The sequence below is a fragment of the Heloderma suspectum genome, chromosome 9 (genome assembly GCF_057233095.1).
Source record: "Heloderma suspectum isolate Gila_16-S chromosome 9, 16-S_ref, whole genome shotgun sequence".
Taxonomy (NCBI): Eukaryota; Metazoa; Chordata; class Lepidosauria; order Squamata; family Helodermatidae; genus Heloderma; species Heloderma suspectum.
In genome coordinates this window covers 7,514,286-7,538,966 of record NC_139466.1, presented here as the reverse complement: position 1 = coordinate 7,538,966, position 24,681 = coordinate 7,514,286, and the positions used below count along the sequence as shown (strand labels likewise).

Genomic DNA, 24,681 nt, shown 5'->3' with positions numbered 1-24,681 from the left:
TCCCACCCCTGCTGAACAGGTATCTGAGCTCTAGCACAGATAATACAGCAGCCAGGGTCTCTAGCAACCAATTTAGTGGTAGCATGAGATTTTTTTTTTGGTGCTGCTTGAGAATTTATCGCTCAAGCGTGAAACGCCTCTTTAAAATACGTACAACCAAGCAGCTGGGCTTCACAGTTAAAATCATCACAGGGTAGCCTGTTGAAGGGAATGTTGCTAACAAATGTTCATTCTAAACTGTGGCAGATGCTGCTTGATCCTGTAAATTGGGAAGAAAAACAATGGCAGCTAACGAGTTTCAGGCATCTGAATTGCATCCTTATTAATAGTTTAAAGAGGGAAAGAAACAACATGCACCCTAAATTGGCATCCTGGGCATTTACAGAAGTTCAGACCTTCCATAAAGCTGGTTAGAAGCTCAAATCTTCAGGCATATTCGTACTTCGCAGGCCCAAATTCATCTCTGCCAAGGGAACCTGTAAGTATTATTAATGTTTGGTTTTTCTAGGAGCTTTCAGAACTCCTGTGCTTTGTGCTGAACTGCATATCCCCCCTGCCCCTTTAAAACAAACGAAGTATTTGGGGGGGAAATAGACACAGAGGGCAGCAGGGAGGGGGAATGTAATCGAGCAGGGCCCATACGCTCTCCTGTTGAAGCATAGCTGATTTTTGAGACACCGCTTGCATGTTTTTGAATTTTCTGAGCATATCCATGAGGACTAGATGCTTGAATGCACTTGACATTTTCAAGGCGGGATGTTTGGTACACCTGACACCTGATTCCATAGGCACTGCATCACAAGGTTTTCTGATTGTACTGAAAGCCATATTAGCATTCCTGTCAGGCAATTACTGTCCTGATCCTGGACATGTAATGTTAACTTATTTATTATATTCCAGTACTGCTCTCTGGGCATTTCACTCTTACTATGGAGTGAAAATTGAAAACCATAAAATACAACAACGTAATAAAACATAATATAAAAACTTTGGGAGGGGCCATAGTTCAGTGTGATAGAGCCCATGCTTTGCATGCAGAAGGTTCTGGGTTTGATTCCCAGCTTCTCCAGGTAGGGCTAGGAAGGAATCCTGCCTGAAACCCTCAAAAGCCACTGCCAGTTAGTGTCAACAGTACTGGGCTAGATGGTCTGTCTCAGTATATGTAAGCTTCCTATGAACTTTAAAAGGTTTAAAACAGAAGAAAACTAAAGTAAAAATCAGAAGCAGGGTAAAGAATTGAAAACACAGGGGCATTTTATTTTTTTTAAAACTGAAGGACTAAAAGGCCTGGGGGAATAAAACAGTCTTCACCTGGTGCTGAAAAGATCATAATGTAGGTGGCAGGACAGTCTATCTAGAGGGGGCATTCCACAAATGGGGTGCCACCACTGAAAAGGCCCTCTCTTTAGTAGCCACCTGCCTCACTTCATTTGGCAGGGGCACCTGGAGGAGGGCTTCGGAAGGTGATCTTGGGGTCCAGGCTGGTATGAATGGGAGGAGACATTCCTTCAGGGAACCTGCCCCAAACTGTAACAGGAAGTGAATTCAGCTGAACTTGGTGGCACTTCCATGGAGTTAAGTAAATACACTTTACATTGCACCTAATGACAGATATCACTCCCGGCATTAGAATTTTAAGCTAGCAACTCTTGGCAGTTTGCCTATGAAACGGTTAGTATGTATGCAGCGAGAAGTTTATAAATGGGAGTGTTGAGTATGAAATGAGAAAGGTGCCCTTTTTTTCTGGGTCAGAGGGGAAGTTTTTCTTTTCTTTGGAATGTACCTAAACATACTGAAACCTGTTGTGTAAGCCACTCGTCCTCTGGTGCACAGAGGGATGAGACAAACAGGAGTCAGAATGAGAATCACGCTGATCCTTCTAAATCCACTTTTTTTTCAGAAGAACCGATTGTCCGAGTGAGTTTCCAGGGATTATTACTTAAAAACACCACCAACTTCCCCCCAACTCACTCCTTTTAAGATTGAGTAACTGTACTTGACATCAGGGGAGTGTGTTTCAAAGAACTTTATGTGCAGTATCTCGGGTCATCCATAAAATAGCCTGCAAGATTGGCCTGTAGTAGTAGCCTCTGTTCCACATCTAAAAATATGGGGACCACAGAGAGTTTGTGGCGGAGGCAAGATTTGAATCGCTCGCTCGCTCGCTCTATCTATCTAACTATCTTCCATAGTAAGAGTGTAATATCAGCCTTCCCCCAATCTGGTGTTCTCCAGATGAGTTGGACTACAAGTCCTACAATCACCAGACAGTATGTCCATTGGTGTGTATGACTGGGAGAGGCATCTTGGTGTAATGGTTAGAGCAGAGCTAGGAGGACCTTTTTTTTGTGGAGGGCTGCATACCTTTGCAGGGTAATCTGTTGGGGAAGCCCCCATAAGAGTGGTAGGCAGGACCAGAGTAAAAAATGGGTTGGTGTCTCTCTCTCCCCTGCCTTCCCTCCTTCTCAGGAGGGTACTGGGGAGGAACAGATTGCTCTTGCCATCGGAACTGATCACTGATTGTTGAAATCAGGCCAAGGGCTGATGGTTGCCTTGGGTTAGAACAGGCGTGCGGAACCCTTTTCAGTCCGGGGTCCAAATTCCAGTCTGGGAAAGGCCTGGGGGGCGGGCAGGTCCGAAGGCAAAGTCAGCAAAGCCAAAATATGATTGTTATGAATTTTAAGCCTACTCAGAAATAAGCAGGACAGGCTTCTGCATGTCTACTCAGAAGTAAGCAGGATGAACCTCTGCATGTCACCTCAGAAGTTAGCAGGACTGAAACACTCAGCAGTATGTTCAAGCTCTGTCTCCCATGTCTATCAGGCTCCACTCCATGGTTCTGACCCTCAAGGGGGTCTACCAGTACTTATCCCTTGGAGAATGACTCAAAAACATGATGTCACTCTGTTGTGCCAGTCAAGAACATGGGAGTCTTTGCTTGTTTGTCTTTGTCAAGCTTGGGTGCTACTTGGGAGAAGGGAAGCAAACAAAGAGAGGGCCAAGTTAACCTAAAGGCACAATCCTATGCATATTTAGACAGAAAAAAGTCCTACAATTCCCAGCATTTCCCAGCCACCATGACTGGCTGGGGAATGCTGGAAGTTGTAGGACTATTTTTCTGTCTAAACATGCGCAGGATTGTGTCCTAAGTGTCCTTTCCAGAGGAATTTTCCTTTAAGGAAGCCCAGCCCTCCAAAAGAGCTGATGAACTGTGATAAGGCTATTTATGTACTAATTTAATGGTAAGCAATAAAGACGCTTTGGGTTTTGCTCTGGCCCCAAAGGAAGGTCCTATTTTCCCCAACCCTATGAATGAGGCATTTCTCGGCTCCATTAGCTTGTTGGTCCGCACAGCAAAGCCTTCAAGGAAATGGGCTGTGCCAAAAGCCTGCAAATAGCCTTAGTCAACCTTGAGGCCATGGAAGTGTCTTTGCTGCTCCTAATAAAAGAACTTGGCAGTGTTTCCAAGGAGCCAGACCCAGCTGGCAGAACACCCCTTTTTCCTTCTGTCTTTATTTTCAAATCTTCGTTGTCTTTTTGGGGAAACTGAGAAGATTTCCCAGGAAGATGGCTACTGAGAACAAGCAAATCCCCCCACCCCCTTTCTGTCCATAAGACAAAGAAGCAGAGATCAAAATGTTTCCTTTTTGTTTTTCCCATCCTCATTCCCAGCTGCTGTGACTTCCTCTTTCCACACACTTCTTTCTTTCATTAACTTAAAAATATGCTTGTGAATTCCTTCCTATCATCACTACTACTGCAAATAAGTTGTCGTTCTTGTGTAATCTCAGCTTTCCTTCATCAGCTTCAAGCTTTTAGTCCTTATGGGTAAAGCTGACTTCAGACATTTGTGGAGAAGCAGGGAAGGGACAGGAAGCGCAACATACTCTTGCTTCCTCTTTCTCTGTCTCTCTCTGGCCTAGTTTGTACATGATTCTAACCCATGGTTTATTTAAATCCATGGTTTGTTGCCCCACCCAGGGTTTGTCTGGTAGATGATCAAACAAGCCGTGATGTGTATACTTAATCCCTGGGTTGTTTGTTTCTCTTCTCCTTCACCCATTCCCTCCCTGTATCCCAAATGCTTTTGTGACACTCCTGTACCGGCATATAGAGTGCCTGGGTTTTTTGATCACTCAGCCTGGTGAAACAACCCATGAGCAACCTACAGTACTGGGTTCACATGTAATGGGTTCACATGTAATGACAACACATGGTTTAAACAATGCAGTGTTCACAACCAAACAACAAACTATGGATTCTCTATTTGGGGTGGTGGTAGTAACAAACTATGGGTTCTGTTTCTGGGGGTGGGTGGAATTCGTAGTTAATAAACTATGGTTTGTTGGCGCAGCTGTGTTCACGCATCATGACAACCCAGAATTCAAGAATCCATGCCATAGGTTAGCATTACATGGGAAACAGTTATTTTGGTGATGAGTGCATGCCTCCCGATATGGATAGAGAAGCAACCACATGTCTATCTCATGGTAACATAAGCATGAACTAAGTTGGCAGGGTGGGATTATGGGGGAACGACATCTGAACTGGCCCCTCAAACCTTCCCTTCATGGAAGGGCTGTAGCTCAGTGGTGGAGCCCGTGCTTTGCATGCAGAAGGCCTCAGGTTCTATCCTCAGCATCTCCAGGTAGGACTGGGAAAGACTCCTGCCTGAAACAGGAGAGCTTCTGCTAGTCAGTGCAGAATAGGGCTGGGGAGGTTGTGGCTCTCCAGATGTTGTCAGGCTTCAACTCCCATCAGCTCTAGCCAGTGGTCAGGGATGATGGGATTTGTAGTCCAGCAGCATCCATACGAACACAAGAAGAGCCCTGCTGGATCAGACCAAGGGTCCATCTCGTCCAGCGTTCTGTTCACACAGTGGCCAACCAGCTGTCAACCAGGTGCCCACAAGCGTGACATGAGTGCAACAGCACCTGCCCACCCATGTTCCCCAGCAACTGGTGTACATAAGCTCACTGCCTCTGGTACTGGAGGTAGCACATCACCATCAAGACCAGTAGCTATAGATAGCCTTTTCCTCCAGGAATTTGTCCAACTCCCTTTCAAAGCCATCCAAATTGGTGGCCATCACTACATGTTGTAGTAGCGAATTCCATAGTTTAACTATGCGCTGTGTGAAGAAGTCCTTTTATCTGTCCTGAATCTCCCACCAATCAGCTTCATGGGATGACCTCGGGTTCTAATATTATGAGAGAGGGAGAAAAAAGTCTCCCTTTTCACTTCTCCACACAGCCCTAATTTTGTACACCTCTATCATGTCTCTCCTTGCTCACCTTATCCCTAAACTAAACAATCCCAGCTGTTCTTCCCTCAACAGGGGAGATGTTCCAGCCCCTTGGTCATTTTACTTGCTTTTTTCTGCACTTTTTCCAAGTCTACAATATCATTTTTTAGGTGTGGTGACCAGAACTGTGCACAGTATTCCAAGTGTGGTCACACCATAAATTTGTAGAAGGGCAGTATGATATTGGCAGTTTTATTCTCAAGTCCTTTCCTAACTGTGCCTGACATGGAGTTTGACTTTTTTAGAGTGGCCTCACACTGGGTTGACATCTTCATTGAGCTGCCCACCACAACCCCAGGATCTCTTTCCTGGTCGGTCACTGCTAGTTCAGAACCCATCACATTAAACTTGAAGTTGGAATTTTTTGCCCCCAACGTACAGGAGGGCTACAGTTTCCCCATCCGTGGTATGGAGAATGCCGAACTAGAGGGACAAGTGGTCTCACTTGGTCTATGGCAGCTTCCTGTGTTTGCACATAGGTCCTTTCCACACCATCGCACCTCTGCTGTGTGGCTTCTGCAGTATGTTACTAGACCAGCATGGGGTTGAAACCAGCTCAGCTTCCAAAGTGGAATCAGCTCTTGCTTCTCTCCAGCACCCCCAAGAGACATGTCCATTCCCAGGGGAGGAGGAAGCATTTCACTTCAGGCATTCAGGAGAAGTGTGGCAAGAGGAAGATTTTGCACTTTCTGTTATGCCCACCTCCTCCCTCATGTACTATCTGAACCACTTGTGAGATACTTCTCTGTCTGTCTCTCGTGTAATAATTCCTGTTCAACTGTTTTAGCGGAATGGGTAGAAAAGGGGATGTCTGTCTTGTGTTGGTATGCATCGCCAAGTACAGGGGGAAAGATGCCGAGAAGATACAATCCCCACTTATTTATTTGTTGGTGCCCTCCAGATGTGTTTGGTGCCCTCCAGATGTTTTTGACTACATCTGTCATCGTCCCTGACCATTGACCATGCTTTCTGGGGCTGTTGAGGGTTGCAGTTGAGGATACAAGGTTGGGAAAAGGCTGGTCTGGACAAACCATCTGGCCATGATTCCATTTATCCTGATCCTTCTGACCACATTTCAAACATTTTTCAACCATGAATGCAAGTTTTGGAAATGGCAAAATTCTCCTGAAAAAGGTGCTTTTGCTTGCATTTGGTAGCGAAAGCGAGACATGTTCGCATGATAAAGAAACTTCTCATACTTGAGACTTCATATGTGCAAAGCATGTACTCTACTGGTGGGCTGTGCCTGCCCCCCCCCCAATTCTCTTTCAAGGCTTTCCTCTTTGCTTGAGCATTCATATTGCAGCAAGAAGTTTCCCCACAATCTTTGAGCAGGGTTTGGCTTCTCCTTTTGGTGGAGAGATCACCAGATAATTATGGTGTGTCTCTAACGTTTGATTTATGTACACATGCACAAGTTGAACGAAGGTGCGGCGGACTGCGTAATCTCTTCTACAAGCCGCAAAGCCACTGCTCTGTGTCTGTTCTCTAGAGAGAGGCACTCCCAACATGCTTTCAGCCTTCATCTAACTCTGCTTCTCCTTAAGCATCTCTCTGTTTCAAGCTGCAGTTCCTTTCACCTGCACCTTAAGAACTACTCTTAGCTGCAGGAGGGAGGGAAGGAAAGATGGATGGATTATTTACCTTCTCTCAAATGGCTTTCACATTGCAGAGGTTCCCGCAATGAGCTCCTCCCATTAAAAAAAAAAATTCCTCTGGCTGATCCTAGGTCAGAGTAGTTGCCCTAACAGGATGTGGCTAGCTTGAGTGACTATTGGTAGCAGTACATCCTGCCATTACATGATCAGTCAAAGGCAGTGGTGATGCACTCATCACGAAAGTCCCCACAGCTGCACCCTTAAGGAGACTCCAAAAAAGCAGGCAACTGTGCTTTTTATTTATTTATTTCGTGTCCAGATCAAATTTTGCTCTGCCAAAATGTAGCCACCGCCACAGCTTTGTCATTAGCTTGCTGTAGATCGTCAACAGTACAAGACTCCGGCATTAATGGACACACCATCAGATGCTCTGGATCTTGGGTTTCTCCACATTCACATAATGTATTGTTGTCAGCCAACAACCCCCACTTAAATAAATGTGTCTTACACCTTGGTACCCCCACCCTCATCCTATTCATTGTCCTCCAAACTATATAAGGGAGAGTGTTTCCAGCGGCCATTTCTTCCTTCGTTAAAATACTCAAGTTGGTACGCTCATTTATTTATACGATTCTGTTCTTTGGTCCCCTCTAGTATATTACTTCTTGACATGAAGCTCTTTCTAGATCTAAGAAACTGTTGTAATCTCTGTATGTGTGTCTGTCAAACATATCATTGTATGTGACTAATAGCCGTTACAAACAACATGACCATTTATTTATTATATTTATATCCTGCCTGTTTCCCTTTTGCAAGGAACCCAAGGTGGCTTGCATGGTTCTCTTCCTTTCCATTTTATCCTCACAACAACAGCCCTGTGAGGTAGGTTAGGCTGAGAGTCAGTGACTGGCCCAAAGTCACCCAGTGGGCTTCCATGGCTGAGCGGGGACTAGAACCTAGATCTCCCAGCTCCCAGTCCAACACTCTCACCACTACACCACACTAGCTCTTAAAACACCAGGTAATAACAAAACATGAAACATGAGGCAGGTTAACAAATCACCTCCTCAGTCAATTGCAATAGCATTCAGAGTGACTGCACAAATATGTTTTGCAGACTTCGCAAACAAGGCTGTTTTATATGTGACATAAGGATCGCAATCTGACAGTAACCAATAAATCTTTACATAAACATTCTTACTCTGTAAAGATGCCAAAACCTGTCCCAATAACCTCTCCCTGGGGTTTCAGTATAAAGGTTATAAAGGTTCAGTATAAAGGTTATAACATGATATATCCTCTACCTCTCCCAGAACACAGATATATAACTGTAGATTTCTTGGAACCTGCCTGTTCTCTTCCATCCATGAATGCTGTATGATTTGAAAGTGTAGTTCTGCAAGTGAAGTTCTCAAAGAAACAAAAATGAGAGTTTGTAAGTATTGGGCTCTTTCATTTATATAGGCAGCAGTACCATTGTGAAAAATGTGACTGTTTAATAAGGTCTAAGCCCTGGTTATTATCCATCCCATATATCCAATCTGTCAACTTATTTTTGGCTCCTGGAATAGTAAAAGTATCTGGTGGTAGATTTTTGGAGACTAGCAACTCTTGCCCTGACTTAGCCCAGCTACCCTTTTTCATTTGTTCTCTCAAGCAAAGTTTGGGTAGGCGGCTTTCAGGCTAATCCAAGACCCTCTTACAATACAAATACACACATACCCCAAAAGAGCTGCAGCACATGGCATAATACTCAGTTTATTAGCTGACAGTCATAGAATAGTGAACTGGCAAAGGGCAGTGTAATGGTTGGCATGTTGGACTTTGGCTGCAGAGACATTGCATGGGAAGGGGAAAGAGTGGGACACAGCATGAAAGAGCATAAGACCACCAGCTCAAGATTTTCCAGGAGTTTATTTTGCCAGCACGAGAGAGAAACAATTTACGCCAAAGTCAAGAAACCACTTCTAACAACAAAGAATCTTGTGGCACCTGAAAGACTAACACATTTATTCTGGCATAAACTTTTGTGGACACCGGTCACTTCATCAGATGCATCAAGTCTTAATCGCGAATTGGCAGATCTATAACCACATGCTGGGAGGGGAGAGATGTAAACTGTGTTGTCAGAGGGAATTCAAAGGCAGAAAGTACAGGCATCGTGATTACCTTAACAGTTGCCATTCACAAAACGTGGGTGACAACACAGACATCATCCCAGTGGTGAGCCAATTGACATATGTAGTGTGGCACACACACTGTCCTTGTTCAAACCAAATAGAGTTAAAATTCAACTCTTTCCTGTGGTTTCAATAAGGACAACTTGTGTTTCCTTTAAAATCACACGACGCATTCAACTCTGCAACGGACCAGCATGGCCAACCCGCTAGTTTTTGGGTGTTCAGTGAGACTTATTTCCAGGGAAGGGTTTGGGATTGAAGCCTAAAGCCAATCACTGAATGCTTCTCGACATCTTTGTTACCGTCCTCCACAGACGTTGTGGCTTATCCTTAATATCCTCCTTAAACTGGGCAGCACAAAAGACAAACTGGACCATGTCCAGAGGAGATCCGATATCCAATACCCCAGATACCCGAGTGCCCAGTGCTGCCAACAGAGGGTTTTTGTTTGTTTTGTTAGCTTAGTTGATGTGCAAGGGGGAGAGGCAATTTTCAAGGGGGATTGCAGCTGGAGAGGGAAAGGTTAACTCCCTCCCCCCATGCTGCAACATCCCCCCCCCCCCGCAAAAAATATATCCAGGCATGGCTTTGGAAAAAACAACAACACCCTTTTTCCAATTCTTTGGGATGATCTGGGGCAGGGTGCAAATTAACGGAAGAATTTGAGATTATTTAGATGAGACATTAATTGGCTTTGCTTCCTGTGAAATTTAAGTCAATCTTAGTAATTATTTCTACATTTGCATATAAATATAAATCAATATATGCCTATGTTATGTTGTGTCCTGCGGGCCTGGGCGCCAGATCTTTTAAGTACCTAGCCACACCCTCGGACTTGGCTATATTTAGCCTGGAGAAGAGACAGTTAAGAGGTGATGTGGTTGCCCTCTTCAGATATTTGAAGGCCTGTGTCATGTAGATGATGGAGCAAATTTGGTGCTTCGGAGGTTTGGACCCAAATCAATGGATTTGAAATGCCAGAGAAAGAATTTTGACCAAACATTAGGAAGAATTTGCTGATGGGATGAGCTGTTCGACTGCAGAACAGACTCCCTCTGAAGGTGGGGGCATCTCCTTTGTTAGAGGCTTTTAAGCAGAGGCTGCACGGCCACCGAGAGGATTTCCTGTCTGTGTCGGCAGGGGGTTGGATTAGTTGATCTCTGAGGTCCCTCCCAATTCTTATGATTCTAAGTCAGCGGTGTGGCCGGAGTCTGAGAAAAGAGAAATAATTTGGCAGGCCCTTCCACTCTTCCTGTTTAAAAAACCTGGTGTGTGAGCAATGGAACCCCGTGGCTTGTTTTATCTTGGAACCATTTTCTTATCTCCTCCTAGCTGCTGTGAAACATTTGTTTTGCAGGGTGTGGGACTCTACGGAAAAAATTTAATTGGAAGAATAAAAAGGAAAAAAGGGAGGAGAGCCCATTTCACGAGATTTGCTGTCGTTTCCCTCAGCAGTTAGTGGCAGAAAGAGCCTGGTGCCAGCTGGAACCGCTGGGTACTGAGGTATCCTTCACAGTAACTCGGTTTGTGTGTGCACGTGTGTGCGTGTGGGGGTGAGGAGGTTGTCTCTCCTTGGAGAAGCAGCCCCTCTTCAAGAACATAAGAAGAGCCGTGCTGGATCAGACCAAGGGTCGATCTAGTCCAGCTTCTGTTCACACAGTGGCCAACCAGCTGTCGACCAGGAACCCACAACCAAGGCATGAGTGCAACAGCACTCTCCCAACCATGTTCCCCAGCAACTGGTGTGCATAGGCTCACTGCCTCTGGCACTGGAGGTAGCATATAGCTATAAGGATTAGTAGCCATTAATAGCCTTCTCTTCCTGGAATTTGTCTAACCTTTTAAAGCCATCCAAATTGGTGGCCATCACTACGTCTTGTGGTAGCAAATTCCATAGTTTAACTCTGCACTGTGTGAAGAAGTCGTTTCTTTTATCTGTGACGAATCTCCCACCAGTCGGCTTCAAGGGATGATTTTCCTATTGTTTTACTTTGTTCAATAGGTTTTAACTGTATTATTTTTAAAACCATACCATATTTCATAAATACTTCCAAAGTGGTATATGAAGATCAAGGTTGGATCCAGGGCTGCCTTGTACAAGGGAAAAGCACTTTGGCTCATGCAAGGTGCCCCCACCACATTTCCCCCCTCTCCTTACGCTGAGGGAGGAAGCCACGCATAACTCTTGAGGGAATGTGTTCTGGAAATAAGGGGCCACCCCCCAAAAGGCTCTTCCTCTTGTCCCTCCCAATCCGATTGCACCTACTGGTGTGTCTGTGATAGGGATGTCAGAGAATTCCCCACGACAGAACTTACCTGGGGCAGATGCGCCAGCAGCGGCTGGTCTCCTGGCCGGCCCCGGCCGGGCTGCTGCGGCCGCCATTTGCATCCTTGGAGCCGTGATAGGCTACGTAAGTATTTATGTAGCCTATCATGGCAAAGAGCAGGGATGCAAATGGCAGCCGCTACGCCATTTGCGCCCCTGCTCTTTGCCGTGATAGGCTACGTAAATACTTAGGTAGCCTATCATGGCTGCTTGCAAGGACACAAATGATGGCCGCTATGACGGCCGCCATTTGTGGCTGCAGCAGCCCGGCCGTGGCCGGAACTCCGGCTGCGGACGGCCCCGGCCGGCGGCTCTACGGAGCCGCCATGGAGCGGAGCCGGCCAGGGAGGATTCCGGGGGGAGGGACAGAGCGCCTCCCCCCCAACATGGATGCGCCTGCGTGGAGCCAGGTAAGGAATTCGTACATCCCTAGTCTGTGAGCGGGGCCTCTGTGGTTGATCATATCCAATTTTATCCTCACAGCGTCATTGTATGGTAGGATAGGCCTATAGTGCTTGGCCCATGATCACCCAGTATGCTTCATGGCTGACTAGGTACTTGGACCTATTTATTTACAATATTTTTACCCCACTCTTCAGCTAAAAAAGGTTAATTATAACCTTTTTATAATTAGGTAAATTATAAGACATGACACAAAAGAAAAAGGGATTGGGAGGGAGGAGGAAAACAAGCCAAACCCATGTTCTTTCTGGCAGGGAAGGGTGAAAACAAGCTCCCTGCAGCTGCTCACTCTCTGGCTGATGTTTGCGGCCAATATGGCTGCCTGGGGAATGCTGGGAATTGTAGAACTTTTCTGTCTAAACATGCATAGGATTGTGCCCTTAACTGCTAAAGGACAAGAGATTCACAGATCACTTCTGTTGCTTTGTTTGGAGGAAGAACTGACCAGTTGGCTCCTGTCTGTCTGTCTGTCTGTCTGATCCAATCAAAACAAAGTGTCAAATAAGAAGAGGGGAGTGGCCAATATTTATTTGGAGAGGCACCTGCCTTGCTTTTAGGATTGCCATCTGATCCAGAAAAAAAAAAATCCAGAATGGCCTATGTCAAGCTTCCTCTTATGACCTGGACCGTCCGAGCAACCCCCTGATCTTTTGGCTCCTTAAGAGTCCCCCCTTCCTTCTTTTACCTCCCCCTTCCCAGTAATGTGGGGTGTAGGCTGTAGACGTGGGGTGACTAGACACAGGGTTTAACCACAACAGTTTACTAGTAGATTTAAAGCAAACAAATTACAACTAAATGTATTTACAGAATAGAGCTGAGTGATTCAAAAGGCATTAAAAGAAAATAAAAGTAGCAAGACGCAAGTTCCTTTGCCCTAGCTGTTCTTAGACTTTTCTAGGCTGCTTCTTCCTGCTCACTCTTCAGACTCTGCTCTCACTTCAGGCTCTGGCTGTCTCTACTCTTACTGTCTCTCTCGCTGTCTTTATATACCCTCCTCCCTCAAAACTGAAAGTACTACTTCAAACCTGAAGAGATGAATCTTAACTGGAGAAATGAAACAACTCCTCTCAGGGTTACCTCCTCCCAACAGAAAACTCCGGGCCTCCAAGCCAGAGTTTTTTCCCCTTTGCCTCTGTAGGCCTCAAACCTTCAAGCCTGTTCTTGTGCTTTTAATGGCTGCTTGAGCTACAGGATTCAGGTGATACTTTTCATAACATGGAGCTTAGCAGCAGCAACTGCTAATGTCTGTATAAAGTCACTGTTCTAAGCACTAGAGTAGAGACTGGTTCCAGAGGCGATTGTGTTCTGTTGGATCTTTAACCCTTCACCCTCTCATGTGTTTGCAAAGATGACAGTCAGTTTTCTTGTGGCATTTCTGCTTTTCTTGCTAAGCACAAAAGCGTCATCCCACAAAAAGCAGGGAAGAGGCCGTCACCAACCTCCTGCCCTCGTTTGATTCTGTAGACATTTCGCACCATAGTTCTCTGATAGTCAGGTTACTAGCAACAGCTTTAGTACACGTTCCAGGCCATGGATACACGTGGCTGAAAGGCCATTATCGATGCCAGCCAATGTGCAGCTGTAATATTAACAGGGGAAGAGGACATCATGATTTATCCCCACAAAATCCTTTAGCTTATTTTATAACCAGGCTTGGTAACAGCTATACATTTTCACCAGGAAATTGTCCTCTTTGCAACATTGGAATGCCAGGAATCATTTGTGCAGCAGCGCCCCCCCACACACACATTAGTCGAGAAAAGCTTTGCAAGGGCACAGAATTTACTAACCCTCAAAACATGTTTAGTACCTATTTTTTTGTTATTTGTGACATAAAAGGGGTGAGGTAGAAGAATACTCTTTTTGTGAAACTTCTGCACCAAGAAAGAAACACACACGCAAAGACATCTGGAAGGTGTCGGAACTTCCCAGTGCAATTTGTCAAGAGATAAGGCTTGAAGTCTTTCATGACAATTGTGCAGTAAAGCATTGTACTGCACTAAGCTTCAGCAGATTGTTTAAGCCCTTTAATTAAACGATAGATAAAGGACTATTCAAAACGTGTTGGGAATTTACAAATGCTTTTAGACGTCTTTTGCATGTGTGGTTTCTGAGATTTTTTTAAACTTGAAAGCATTTAATTTAAATCTTAATTTAAACAAGAATATTTCATGTGTGTGTTTGGAAATAAATACAATATTCATACACACACACACACACAATATACAACATATTTCCAATAAAATACCCTGCACACCACTACTAATACTGTAATTTCACCTGGAAGGAACCACAGCAGCAGTATAATCACACAATAACCTGGTTTGCGCATCACAGCGGCAAATCGTGGGTTAACTAACTCACGATTTGCCAGGTTGCATGCTGTATACAAGATGCTTCTGCTTTGCATAAACAATCTACAAGAGTCCCGTTTATAGGTTGTTAATGTGATGTCTGAACCTGGACACTCTGGGTTATTTATGGGTCAAACAACCCAGAGTTAATCTAACAACAAATTGTAGGTTAACTCTGGGTTGATTAAGCCATAAACAACCCAAGTTCAGACATAACTTAAGCAGTCTGGGTTCAGACATCACGCAAAACAGAAGCAGCTTGTGCGTAGCACTACCCAGCAAACCATGGGTTAATTAATTAATCCATGATTTACCACCATTACTTGTGAACCAGGTTAATACAAGGTTAATAAATATGGAAGACAATAGAAAAATATTTTCAGTCATAAAATTAAAGCTGAAAACGTGCAAAAGAATCATATTATAATCCAGGGCTCCCCAACCTTTTTAGACCCGTGGACACAGTTGGGAATTTGAGAAACTGCTGTGGGCACCACCAAAAAAATGCCTAATGGATCGCGACTTTAGCATCTGTCACCTCTATGGATCTTAGGCTACATCTTATCCAGCAAAAACCTTTGTTTCATGTCTGTTGGACACTGCAATTTTTCTTTAATAAAGGGATTGTCTAATTTGGCTAATTGCTGATGGAGCAATACAGCTAATGCTTCTTTCAAACATATGTTCTGGCAATGTCCATTATTACAAAGATACGTTTAGTACTGGAACAGTCTTTAATAGTCGCTGATGTACACGCTCTTTTAAATTATTTACCTGCTCCATGGAAATTAACAAATGGCTGGCTTAAGTGGATTCTCCACACCCTTTTTACAGGTAAAACACTGATATTAAAACATTGGGAGGAGAAACACTCACCTCCTGTAATGCAACGGATTGAGGACTCCTTCAAGATTTGAATGGGTGGCATATAGATGCCACCTTCAAATGGATGCTCATTTGGATATTTGGTGTGCTTTTTTTGAAGCCTATGTATAATTGCTAGAAAGTTGTACGCATTTCATATGTATTCATTGCTATGGATAGATACAGTTGCTCTTAGTTATTTATTTTTATTTATTTACAATATTTATATACCACTCCTCATCAGAAGATTTCAGAGCGGTGAACAACATGATAAAAGAATAAGACAATGGTTAAAAGAGTTAAAACATTTTTTTAAAAAGACAAACCTCAACAAAGTGGAGTTTAACAAACCACGGCTGGTCATGCAAGGAAGGCCTCTTGATGATTGATTGATCGTACATAAAATAACTAATAAGGGTAGTCTGGAGAATTTTAAAGAATATGTCTGGGGGCTTCAAAGTCTTCTTCAGGGATTTCTGATTGCCACCCAGCCAGTAGCTAAAATGTGGCCTTTTCTTGTGATCAGAAATCAAACAACCGTAAGCATAGTACGTAGTTCTGAATGGAGGACATGTTACCGTAAGTGCTTTTAGGATTCCAGCCCATGCAGCCTGAGCCTGTGCATGTTTACTAGGAGGTAAGCCCCACTGAGTTCTATAGGACTTACTCCCAGGTAAATGTGCATAGAATTGCAGCCTTAACTTCAACCAGGTTTGCTTTTTCTCTAATTATTGTGTAGTTAGCTAGCCCCTCCTCCTTGGAAGGTGCTTGTTTAAACTGAATGCATTCCAACCTAATGCAATTTGATCTTTGCCCAACTTCTTACAAAAGCCTGTTCTTTTTCTCTTTCTTTTTCCCTTGCTGTCCGCTTAAAAAAACAACGCCATTTTAGCTCCTTACATTTGTTATTTTGTGGAATGCCTCCTCTCGCATGGAAGATAGTTGGCTGATGTGGCTATCTTGGGAAAAAATGGAATTCTCTTTAACTCCAGAGACATTGCTGAAAGTGTGGTCTAATCTGGTAAGCTTTAATGCATTTGCTGACTTTTCTGTTAGCCAGCACACTGCAAGAGAGTGGCATTTTGCTTTGCACGGTGTTATCTCTGGAACGTACATAGCTGAGAACAATCTATTGTTTAAAAGGTAGGACGTTTCCGAGCTGGCAAATAGAAGCAATGAAGTAGTTAAGATAGAATGTCTGGTAGGATAATCCAAGGTTTTGTTGATAACGTTTGTTTTTTAAAACACATTGTGTATTACTTTATTTTTCTTAGTTTGTGTTTATCATTGACTGGTATCTTCGCAGCTAATCTTGCATGAGTAATGCATTAAATGTAGTTTCCACTTGTAGTGTGTAAGTATTATGACGTTTTGTTTTTAATATTTACTTTGGATTAAAAGGCATGGACTTTATATCTTTAGCGCTATGGGTTTCTGTTGTATACAGACTTCCAAATCCTTTAGTTGAGAAAGAGATCTACAACTATGGGTTTAGGATTCAAAAATAACTGTTTTCCCCCTATCATTTTATTTTAAAGGTGATCATGTTGTTTTGGGCTTTTGCTTTCTTTATTCACATTTTGGAGTCAAGATAGTATCTTTTAAAACTGATAAATTAAAACAAAAATAGCCATGGATTGTGGTTGAATGCCTGTTTATGTGATATGTATTGTAGTGCCTTCTCTTCTCTGATAAAGCCAAGTTTGCCAACTTGTTTTTTCTTCCTGGTAGATCTCTTGTGCCTTCAACAGTTGAATGTCAAACTGACATTCAACAGAGGCAGTATGTACAAGCCTGGACGGGCAAAGCTGCATTGGCTGAATTAGACAATTGTGCAAAATGCAAGTTGTTCTTTCAAATTCTGGGTTGTTTGATTCCCTCTTCTTTTGCTGGGTCCCTCCCTGTATCCCAAATGCCTTTGCAGTGTTGTAGTGCAGGCATCTAGAATGGCTGCTTTTTTTTTACCACTTTTACCCACTGCTACTGTAGCCTGGAGAAGCAACCCATGAACAGCCATGGTTCTGGGTTTGCACATAATGTCAATTCATAGTTAGAACAACCCAGAGTTCACAACCCAGCAACAAACCATGGGTTCTCTTCCTGGGTTGTTTGTGGGTAACAACCCATAGTTCTCCGTTTGCATCTAATGATAACCCAGGATTCAACAACCTATACTCAACCCATAGACCCGGTTCACACATAATGACTATTCCTGCATTGTTGATTGAAAGCGGAAGCAACGGATTTCCTTGAAACAACAATGGTCTGGTTTGCATGTAACAACGACCTAGAGTATGGCTTGAATATGGGATGCATTGAATCATGGGTTGCTGTTGAATCGTGGCTTGTTGTTACATACAAACACAGAACTATAGTTTATCTATGGGTTGTTAACCACAAACAAACCAGGAAAAGAGCCCATGGTTTGTTGTTGGGCTGTGAACTCTGGGTTGCTCCGGTTAACAACTCATAGTTAAACCATAGTTCAGGATTTGCACATAATGACAACCCATGATTCAACAGTAACCCACAATTCAATGACAACCCATTCTCAACCAATACTCTGGGTTGTTGTTACGTGTGAACCAGGTTTATGGGTTAAACAACTCATAGTTAGCTGTTGTGCCTGTGCCTTAGTTTGCTGGAACAGCCTGCGTTCAGAGAGTTAGAACTTGGCCTGTGTTATAGATAGCAATGTATACTTACTTTATTATTATGTAGATTTATGAATCTTCTTTCTAAAAGGATATATTCAAGTTCACATACAAGCAGATACAATCTCATACATGTCCTTTTATTTGAAAGCAAGTGGCAAAAATTCATTTTTGGATATTCCAGAAAACACTGCTTTTATTGTTGATACAGATTAAGCTATTCTAAGGCTAACACTCTAGAACAGAGGGGCGGAGAACCTGTGACCAATGTCGACGTGGCTGTCGGGGGTGGTGGGAGTTGTATTCCAGAAACCTCTGGAGGGCCACAAAATCTGTATAATCCTGGCATTTGAAGCAACATGAAGTTACTTGCAGAGTAGGGTAGCCTCTAAGCATGTACAGAGTGCATAGGAAGCTGCTTGATACCAGGACAAGTTATTTGCATTTTGATCCAGTATTGTCCAGGAGTAGGATCCAGTATTGTGGCTCAACAGGGTCTTGGACACAGAAAGGTCTCTCCGGTCACTACCTACCCGGGATCTTTTAACTAAAGATAGCTGGGACCGTCTGCATAAATAATTTGGCCCAGCGCAACTAGGATTAAAAGGGTTCTCAGTCAGGTGTTCTCCATGGCCCGTTCAGCATTCCACCAGCCCTGCTGAGGACCTCACCAAGGTGCCTCCTGCCTCTGCTGTTACCACCAGCAGCCACTCCAGCCAGAGGGAGATGAGAAGGGGAAGCAGAGCCATTCCACCGGCCCTGTTGAAAGACTTAGTTTCCCCCCTCTTCCCTCCCCATTCCTTTTCTTTGTGTGTCATGTCTTTTTAGATTTTAAACTGGCGGGCAGGGACTGTCTTGTTTAATTGGTTATAGGTAAGCCACTCTGGGAGCCTTTGTGGCTGATAAATAGACATGAATAAATAACACTGGAATAATCTCACATTGAAGGCCTTCCTCCTTGAAGGCATCCCCTTCCTTCTGACCTAGTTTGGGGTGTGTGTGTGTGTGTGTGCGCGTGTGTGTGTGTGTGTGTGTAGGGAGAGCCTCCCTGCTGTCCCCCTGCCTACAGTTGCTAACTTTTCAAACCGCCCATACTGCTTGTTTTTAACAGCAGATTGATGCATAGGTACGAGAGGGTGATTTTTTAAATGTGCATCTCCATCCTGTGAAAACTGCTTCTGCAGCTTAGGCTGCGGCATTTTTAAATGCACAAAAAAGTAGACTAGTGTTTCTGGCTCCTGGTTAGTTGGCAGTCTCTTCCCCCCACAATCCCTTTACTGGCCCTCCCATCTCCTTTTCCTGCCCCCCTGAATCCTGGACCATAATTTGCCTCTCCTGCCCCCCCCCCCCCACTTGGCCCTGGATCCTGGAATTCCACAACCAACTGCCGGTCCCCAGTCTGGGTGGTTGCTGTGGCAACGCCTCTGAGGCTTGGGTCTCTTTTTCTGCTGCTGGATTGACCACGTAGGATTTGAGGAGTGTTTGTCCCAAGAAAGAGGACCCTCCGACACACACACACCCAGATTCTAGAGCCTCCACGTGGACTAGAAACCAGCGGCATAAGCATCAGATATGTCGGAGAAGGAGGACAAGCCGGAAGCAAAAGATCATGTTTCTGTAAGTGGCTTGTGAATTGGCAGTTCCATTGGAAGTTGGCATGTGAAAGCCCTAACATCTGACATTGCGGGAGAAAATCTGTCTGCCCTCGCATGCAAGGCCTGTTAGTCAGTTTGCTTTGGCATTTAGATCCTGCCTTTGTATGTAAGGTGGTGTGCAGAAATAAAAAATAAGATTTTGCATAGCACTTTCAGATGCTCATCACTTCACATACACTGTCTAGTTGTAATGCTTACAACAGCCCTGTGAGGTAGGTCAGTATGATAATGATCCCCTCCTTGCAGATGGGAAAACTGAGGCTGAGAGTGAGTGGCTTTCCTAAGGCTGTCTATTTGCGGTCTTCCGTGACAGAGACGGGATTCGATCTCTGAACTTCTTGATTTGTGGCTCAGTTGCTTAGCCGCTATGCTACACCAGTAGTTATCGTAATGATAATTTGTTGTTGTTGTTGTTCAGCTGTTCAGTCGTGTCCAACTCTTCGTGACCCCATGGACCATAGCACACCAGGCCTTCCTGTCCTGCGCTCTCTCCCGGAGCGTGCTCAAGTCCATATTCATTGCATCAGTGATGCTATCTAGCCATCTCATCCTCTGCCGTCCCCTTCTCCTTCTGAATGATAATTACTGCACAGTAAATATTCTTGGAATTATTATCAAAATCATACTTTACACGTACATAGTGCTTTCAGGTTTTCAGAGTGCTTTGGATGTATTATCTAGCTGTAATCCTTACAACAACCCTGTAAGGTAAGTCAGTGTTATTACTAGCGCTGTGCCGAAAATTTCTTCCACGTCTTTTTCAACCATTTGCATTCGATTTGATAGAAAATAAATGGCTTTTGAAAAGTAATTCAAAGAAGAAGAAATTTCAGAGAAATTCCCAAATTCTCATGGGTTGGATTCTGGATTCTTGTGCTTACCTTACTTGGGAGGTGGCCGAGGAGTGTGTACAAGTCTCCTATCTTTCATTGTACAATCATCTCTCTGCAACTGCATTGGAGACAAGATATATCCACAATCCCTCAAAATTTTTATTGGTAGATCCTGGGGAAAGTGCTGAATCCTAAAGAATGGCAACTAGACTAAACTTTCTCAGAAGACATTTTTCTAGGAAATGTCCTGAGGTTTTTCTTTTCTTACTTCACTAGAAATTAGAAGGAAAAAAAAACATTTTGCAGAATTTCCCCAACTTTTCTTCCTCACTTTTTGGTGGGTTTCTCCTTCCATCTCCCCCAGCCCCCGCCAATGCCTCGGAACAATGCTAGGTATGGGGCTTTGTGGAGAATGCAAAATGGGGGCAAAGCTACCGACACAGTTGCTGCTGTTGCCACTTGCAGTGGCAGTGCAAGCCACCCCCCCAACCCTCCCCCCCCCAAAAAAAAAAAGAAAGAAAGAAGCTGTCCTACAGCCTTTGAGCTCTACCTGTGATAAATTGTTGGGGAATTTCTCTTCCCCCTGAAGAATTTCGGTGAAGTTGTCTCTCCAGTTACTCAGCCCATAAATAGGAAAATTTCAAGAGGTCATTTGCACAAATTCTGATTTTGCAAATGGAGGGAGCGGGGAGGAATTACAGTTTAGAGAGAGGGAGAGAACAGCTTGTCTAAGGGCACCAAGCGAGTTTCTGGCAGAATCAAGATTTAAACGGGAGATTTATTTGTACGTCAGTCTCGTAGGCTTTATATTATGCTAGCTCTCTCTGTAGCAAAACAAATTGAAATACAGATCTAAAAACAGCAGCAGCAGTAAAACAATTTAAAGTTCCCTCCAGATATTCTGAACTACAACTCCTAGCATCCTCCAGCTGGCATGGCTGGCTAGGGGATACTGGGAGTTGTAGTTCTAACAAGACTTGAGGGCGGGCACCAGGTTGGGGAAGGCTATCTAGGGGTTCTAATTAAAAAGAACAGCAACAACAAAACTTCCACAAAAATAAAGCTCACGTTTAACGTCCCATTTGTTGATAATGCTAAAAATTGTGTTCTGCCAGTATCAGTGATAAACTATTAAGCGTTCATATAGTGTTTTTTCAGTATTGAAAGCGTTTCAACTGATTATTATCATTTGGGTAACCCTTCAACAGTCTTATAAGGGTCCATGATATTAGCCCCATATTGCGGGGGGGGGGGGGGCTTGATGCCAAGAGGGATTTCATGCCTTACCCCAAGTATCCCCATACCTGCCCACACAATCTCCCAACTTCCTTTGTTGAGCAGGCTGAACCCCTCCATAAAGCTAAAGTGAGCAAGCTTTCAAAGTCTCCAGAACTCTTCATTGGGCTGGATGTTAGCAAAATGGGGTGTGGAGAGAAAAAAAGCTTCCTTGATAGTTGAATCTACAAAGTCCGCACTTAGTCACAGTCTTAAAATGGAGTGATTTAATGGATTTTTAATGGTTTTTAATTTTTGTGAACCGCCCAGAGAGCTTTGGCTATGGGGTGGTATAGAAATATAATTTATTTACTTACTTACTTACTTACAATATTTATATACCACTCCATATCCAGATTTCGGAGCAGTGAACACAAGAAATAAAACAGTAAAAGAATGAAAAGGTTAAAACACCACAATAAAATTATACTTGTTTAAAAACACAATGCCAATAAAAACCGTAACTGATCGATTAAGGAATGCCTCCTGGAAGAGTGGTGTTTTCAGGTGCCGGAAACAATGCAGTGTTGGTGTCTGCTTGACCTCTAGGGGCAGGGAATTCCAAAGAAAAGGGGCCACCATGCTGAAGGCTCTTCTCCTGGTGGACTCCAGTTGGGCCATAGTTCCATGTGGAACCACCAGGAGCAAGCCCTCTGATGACCTCAGTGACCAGGCAGGTTGGTAAGGGAGAAGGCGCCTCTCTCAGGTATCCTGCTCCCGAGTTTTTTAGGGCTTTATATGCTAGTACTAAAACCTTAAACCTTGGCCCGGTAGCAAATAGGAAAAGAAATGAAGGAGGAGATTGAAGTTTATTGCAGGGGTGCAGAATCTCTTCCAGCCCGAGAGCCAAATTCCATTTCAGAATAGCTCTCGGGCAGGATCGAAAGCAAAAAGGGCAGAGCCGATCTTGGCAAGCTCAAACAATGCTTGTTCGGGCAGGATAGAAAGCAAAAAGGGCAGGGCCAAATAACCAAAAATAGTGGCATATTTTAGCTTAGAGCTCTTACTGCCAGTAACCAAGTTCTGTGATGTGTGGTGGAAATTTTTCCAGAACATTTTCCATGCTTTATTTGTGATAATTGCCCATGTCATATGTTCATTAGTAACAATGAATGGATGCCATTTGCAAATGCAATACTACGCAAGGTTGGTAGTTTCAAAGTTTTAATTAATGTTATTCAGGTGATTATACCTAACAAATATGTGAAAGAATACGTATATGTCATTGAAATACATGTATATCTCAGTGTGAAATAGAACTAATTAGGGATGGGTGAACAAGCATTGTTTGAGCTTGCCAAGATTTTCTGAAAATCAGTTTGCTTCTTGTCTCTCCTCAATGTGTGCTCACTTTTGTGCTCACTGTTTGTTTTGTGTGAACGGAAAAATTGTGCAAAACGAATAGCAACAGAGTGTGAAAGTTGTGCAAAAATTCTCAGATTTGCATAAATTTCCAAAATTTCACCCATAGGCTAAAGCTTTGGTGATTTAAAATGTTCACACTTTGAAAACGTTGCGTGTTTTTCAAGTACATGTTTTGCGAATGCAAGTTTTGGAATTCACAAACATTTCCAGAGAAAATGCGCTCCTGTTGGCGTTGGTGTTTGGGATTGTGAATGGGGCGTTTTCGAGTGATTTGCAAAGTGAAATGAAATTCACATGCATCCCTAGAAGTAATAAGTACTGACAGTGAAACTGTGCCCCAACAAGCTCGGTGGAAGAGAGATGAATTCTCTTGAAACAGATGAGTGGTTTTCAGCATATCACACCCAGTTCTTTGGGTTGCTAACATTAATTAGTACAGACTTCCCTAACCTCATGCACTCCAGAGGTCTTGGACTATAGCCCAACACATCAGGAGACACCAGGTTGGGGAAGGCTGAATTAGTGTGTCAACAATTTTCAGTACCTTTGCTTTTTTCTTTCATCTCTGATTAGAGGTAACCTGGGGATTCCTCTCCCCTGCCTTTCCCCACAAGCTTCCATTCCAGGGGGTGGGCTAGGGGACAGGGAGAAGCCTACGGAGAGTGCCTAACCCTTCACTGGCTGGATTGGGAGGCCTGTGGGCTGGAGGTTCCCTGCCTCTAATCTACTCTGACCAGCGGTAGCTCTCCAGGGTCTTAGGCAGAGAAGGGACTTTTTCCATCAGCTGTTACATCATCCTTTAAACTGGGGATGCCAGGGATTGGACCTAGGGCCTCCTGCGTACAAAGCATGTGTGCTACCACTGAGTTAGGGTTCTCTCCATATGTAAAGATACACAACACTCAAGTTAAGCACTTCAACAGTGCGGTCCTATTTATGTTTGCATGGAAGTGAGTCCCATTGATCACTATGGAGTTTCTGTCCAGGAAACTGCATACGGTCACAGCCTTTACCCCTCTGATTTCAACTGGAGGTGCTTAAGCAGCTACTCAGCTCTCCTGCCAGAATCAATGGAACTTAAAAATGCTTCACTCCGCTTGGATTGCTCTATATGTGTGAGTGTGGCCTTTGGTGCACCAATGGAGCAACACAGCCTGCGGCATTTTGGGTTGACTCAAGTTCCCGTGCTGTAGCTGAGCTCGACACAATGACAACAGTCACAATTTGGTGGACTGGTGTAAATGCTGCGCCTGTTAAACAGCCCAGACTTGGCGGAAGATGGGCATGTGTCGTACCTGAGTTGATTAAAAGCATTTCAGCCGTGTCACATGAGCCATCTGATACTTATTTATTATTACATTTATATCCTGCCTTTTTTCCTCTCGCAAGGAAACCAGGGTGGCTTACATGGTCCTCGTCCTCTCCGTTTTTATCCTCCCTACAACCCTGTGAGGTAGGCTAGGCTGATAATTGGTGACTGGCCCAAAGTCACCCAGTGAGCTTCCGGGTTGAGTGGGGACTTGAATCCAGACCTCCCGAGTCCCAGTCCAGTGCTCTAACCACTATACCACACTTTCTAATATTCGAAAGAAAGTCTTGTGTATATATATGGAATGGGATTTCAGCTGAGAGGGCAGAGGCCTCTTTAGTTGTGTGTTGTCCCCGATGGGGGCTTATGTGGGTTTATCTCATTTTAAACTCAGAAGCTATTTTATACCCGCGCAACCCCATTGGGCATTGGGTTTCCAGATGCATTTTAACCTTATAAATACCTGGAAGCATTTTCAGGGACTACTTTGAATGGAAAATG

General features: G+C 43.9%; 1 protein-coding gene across 3 annotated transcripts in view; it reads left to right on the top strand.

Moving 5' to 3' along the window:
• The window catches only part of ATP11C (ATPase phospholipid transporting 11C (ATP11C blood group)), a 112,578-nt gene that overhangs the window by 17,645 nt on the left and 70,252 nt on the right, over positions 1-24,681 (top strand). The window contains exon 1 of one of the 3 annotated variants that reach the window (XM_084813672.1): positions 15,902-16,110. The exons of the other annotated variants lie outside the window; for them this stretch is intronic. Within the exon in view, the coding sequence (XP_084669798.1) occupies positions 16,021-16,110 (90 nt within the window). The 5' untranslated portion in view covers positions 15,902-16,020. Of the gene's footprint in view, positions 1-15,901; positions 16,111-24,681 lie in introns of those variants that run through there. 3 annotated transcript variants of the gene reach the window in all.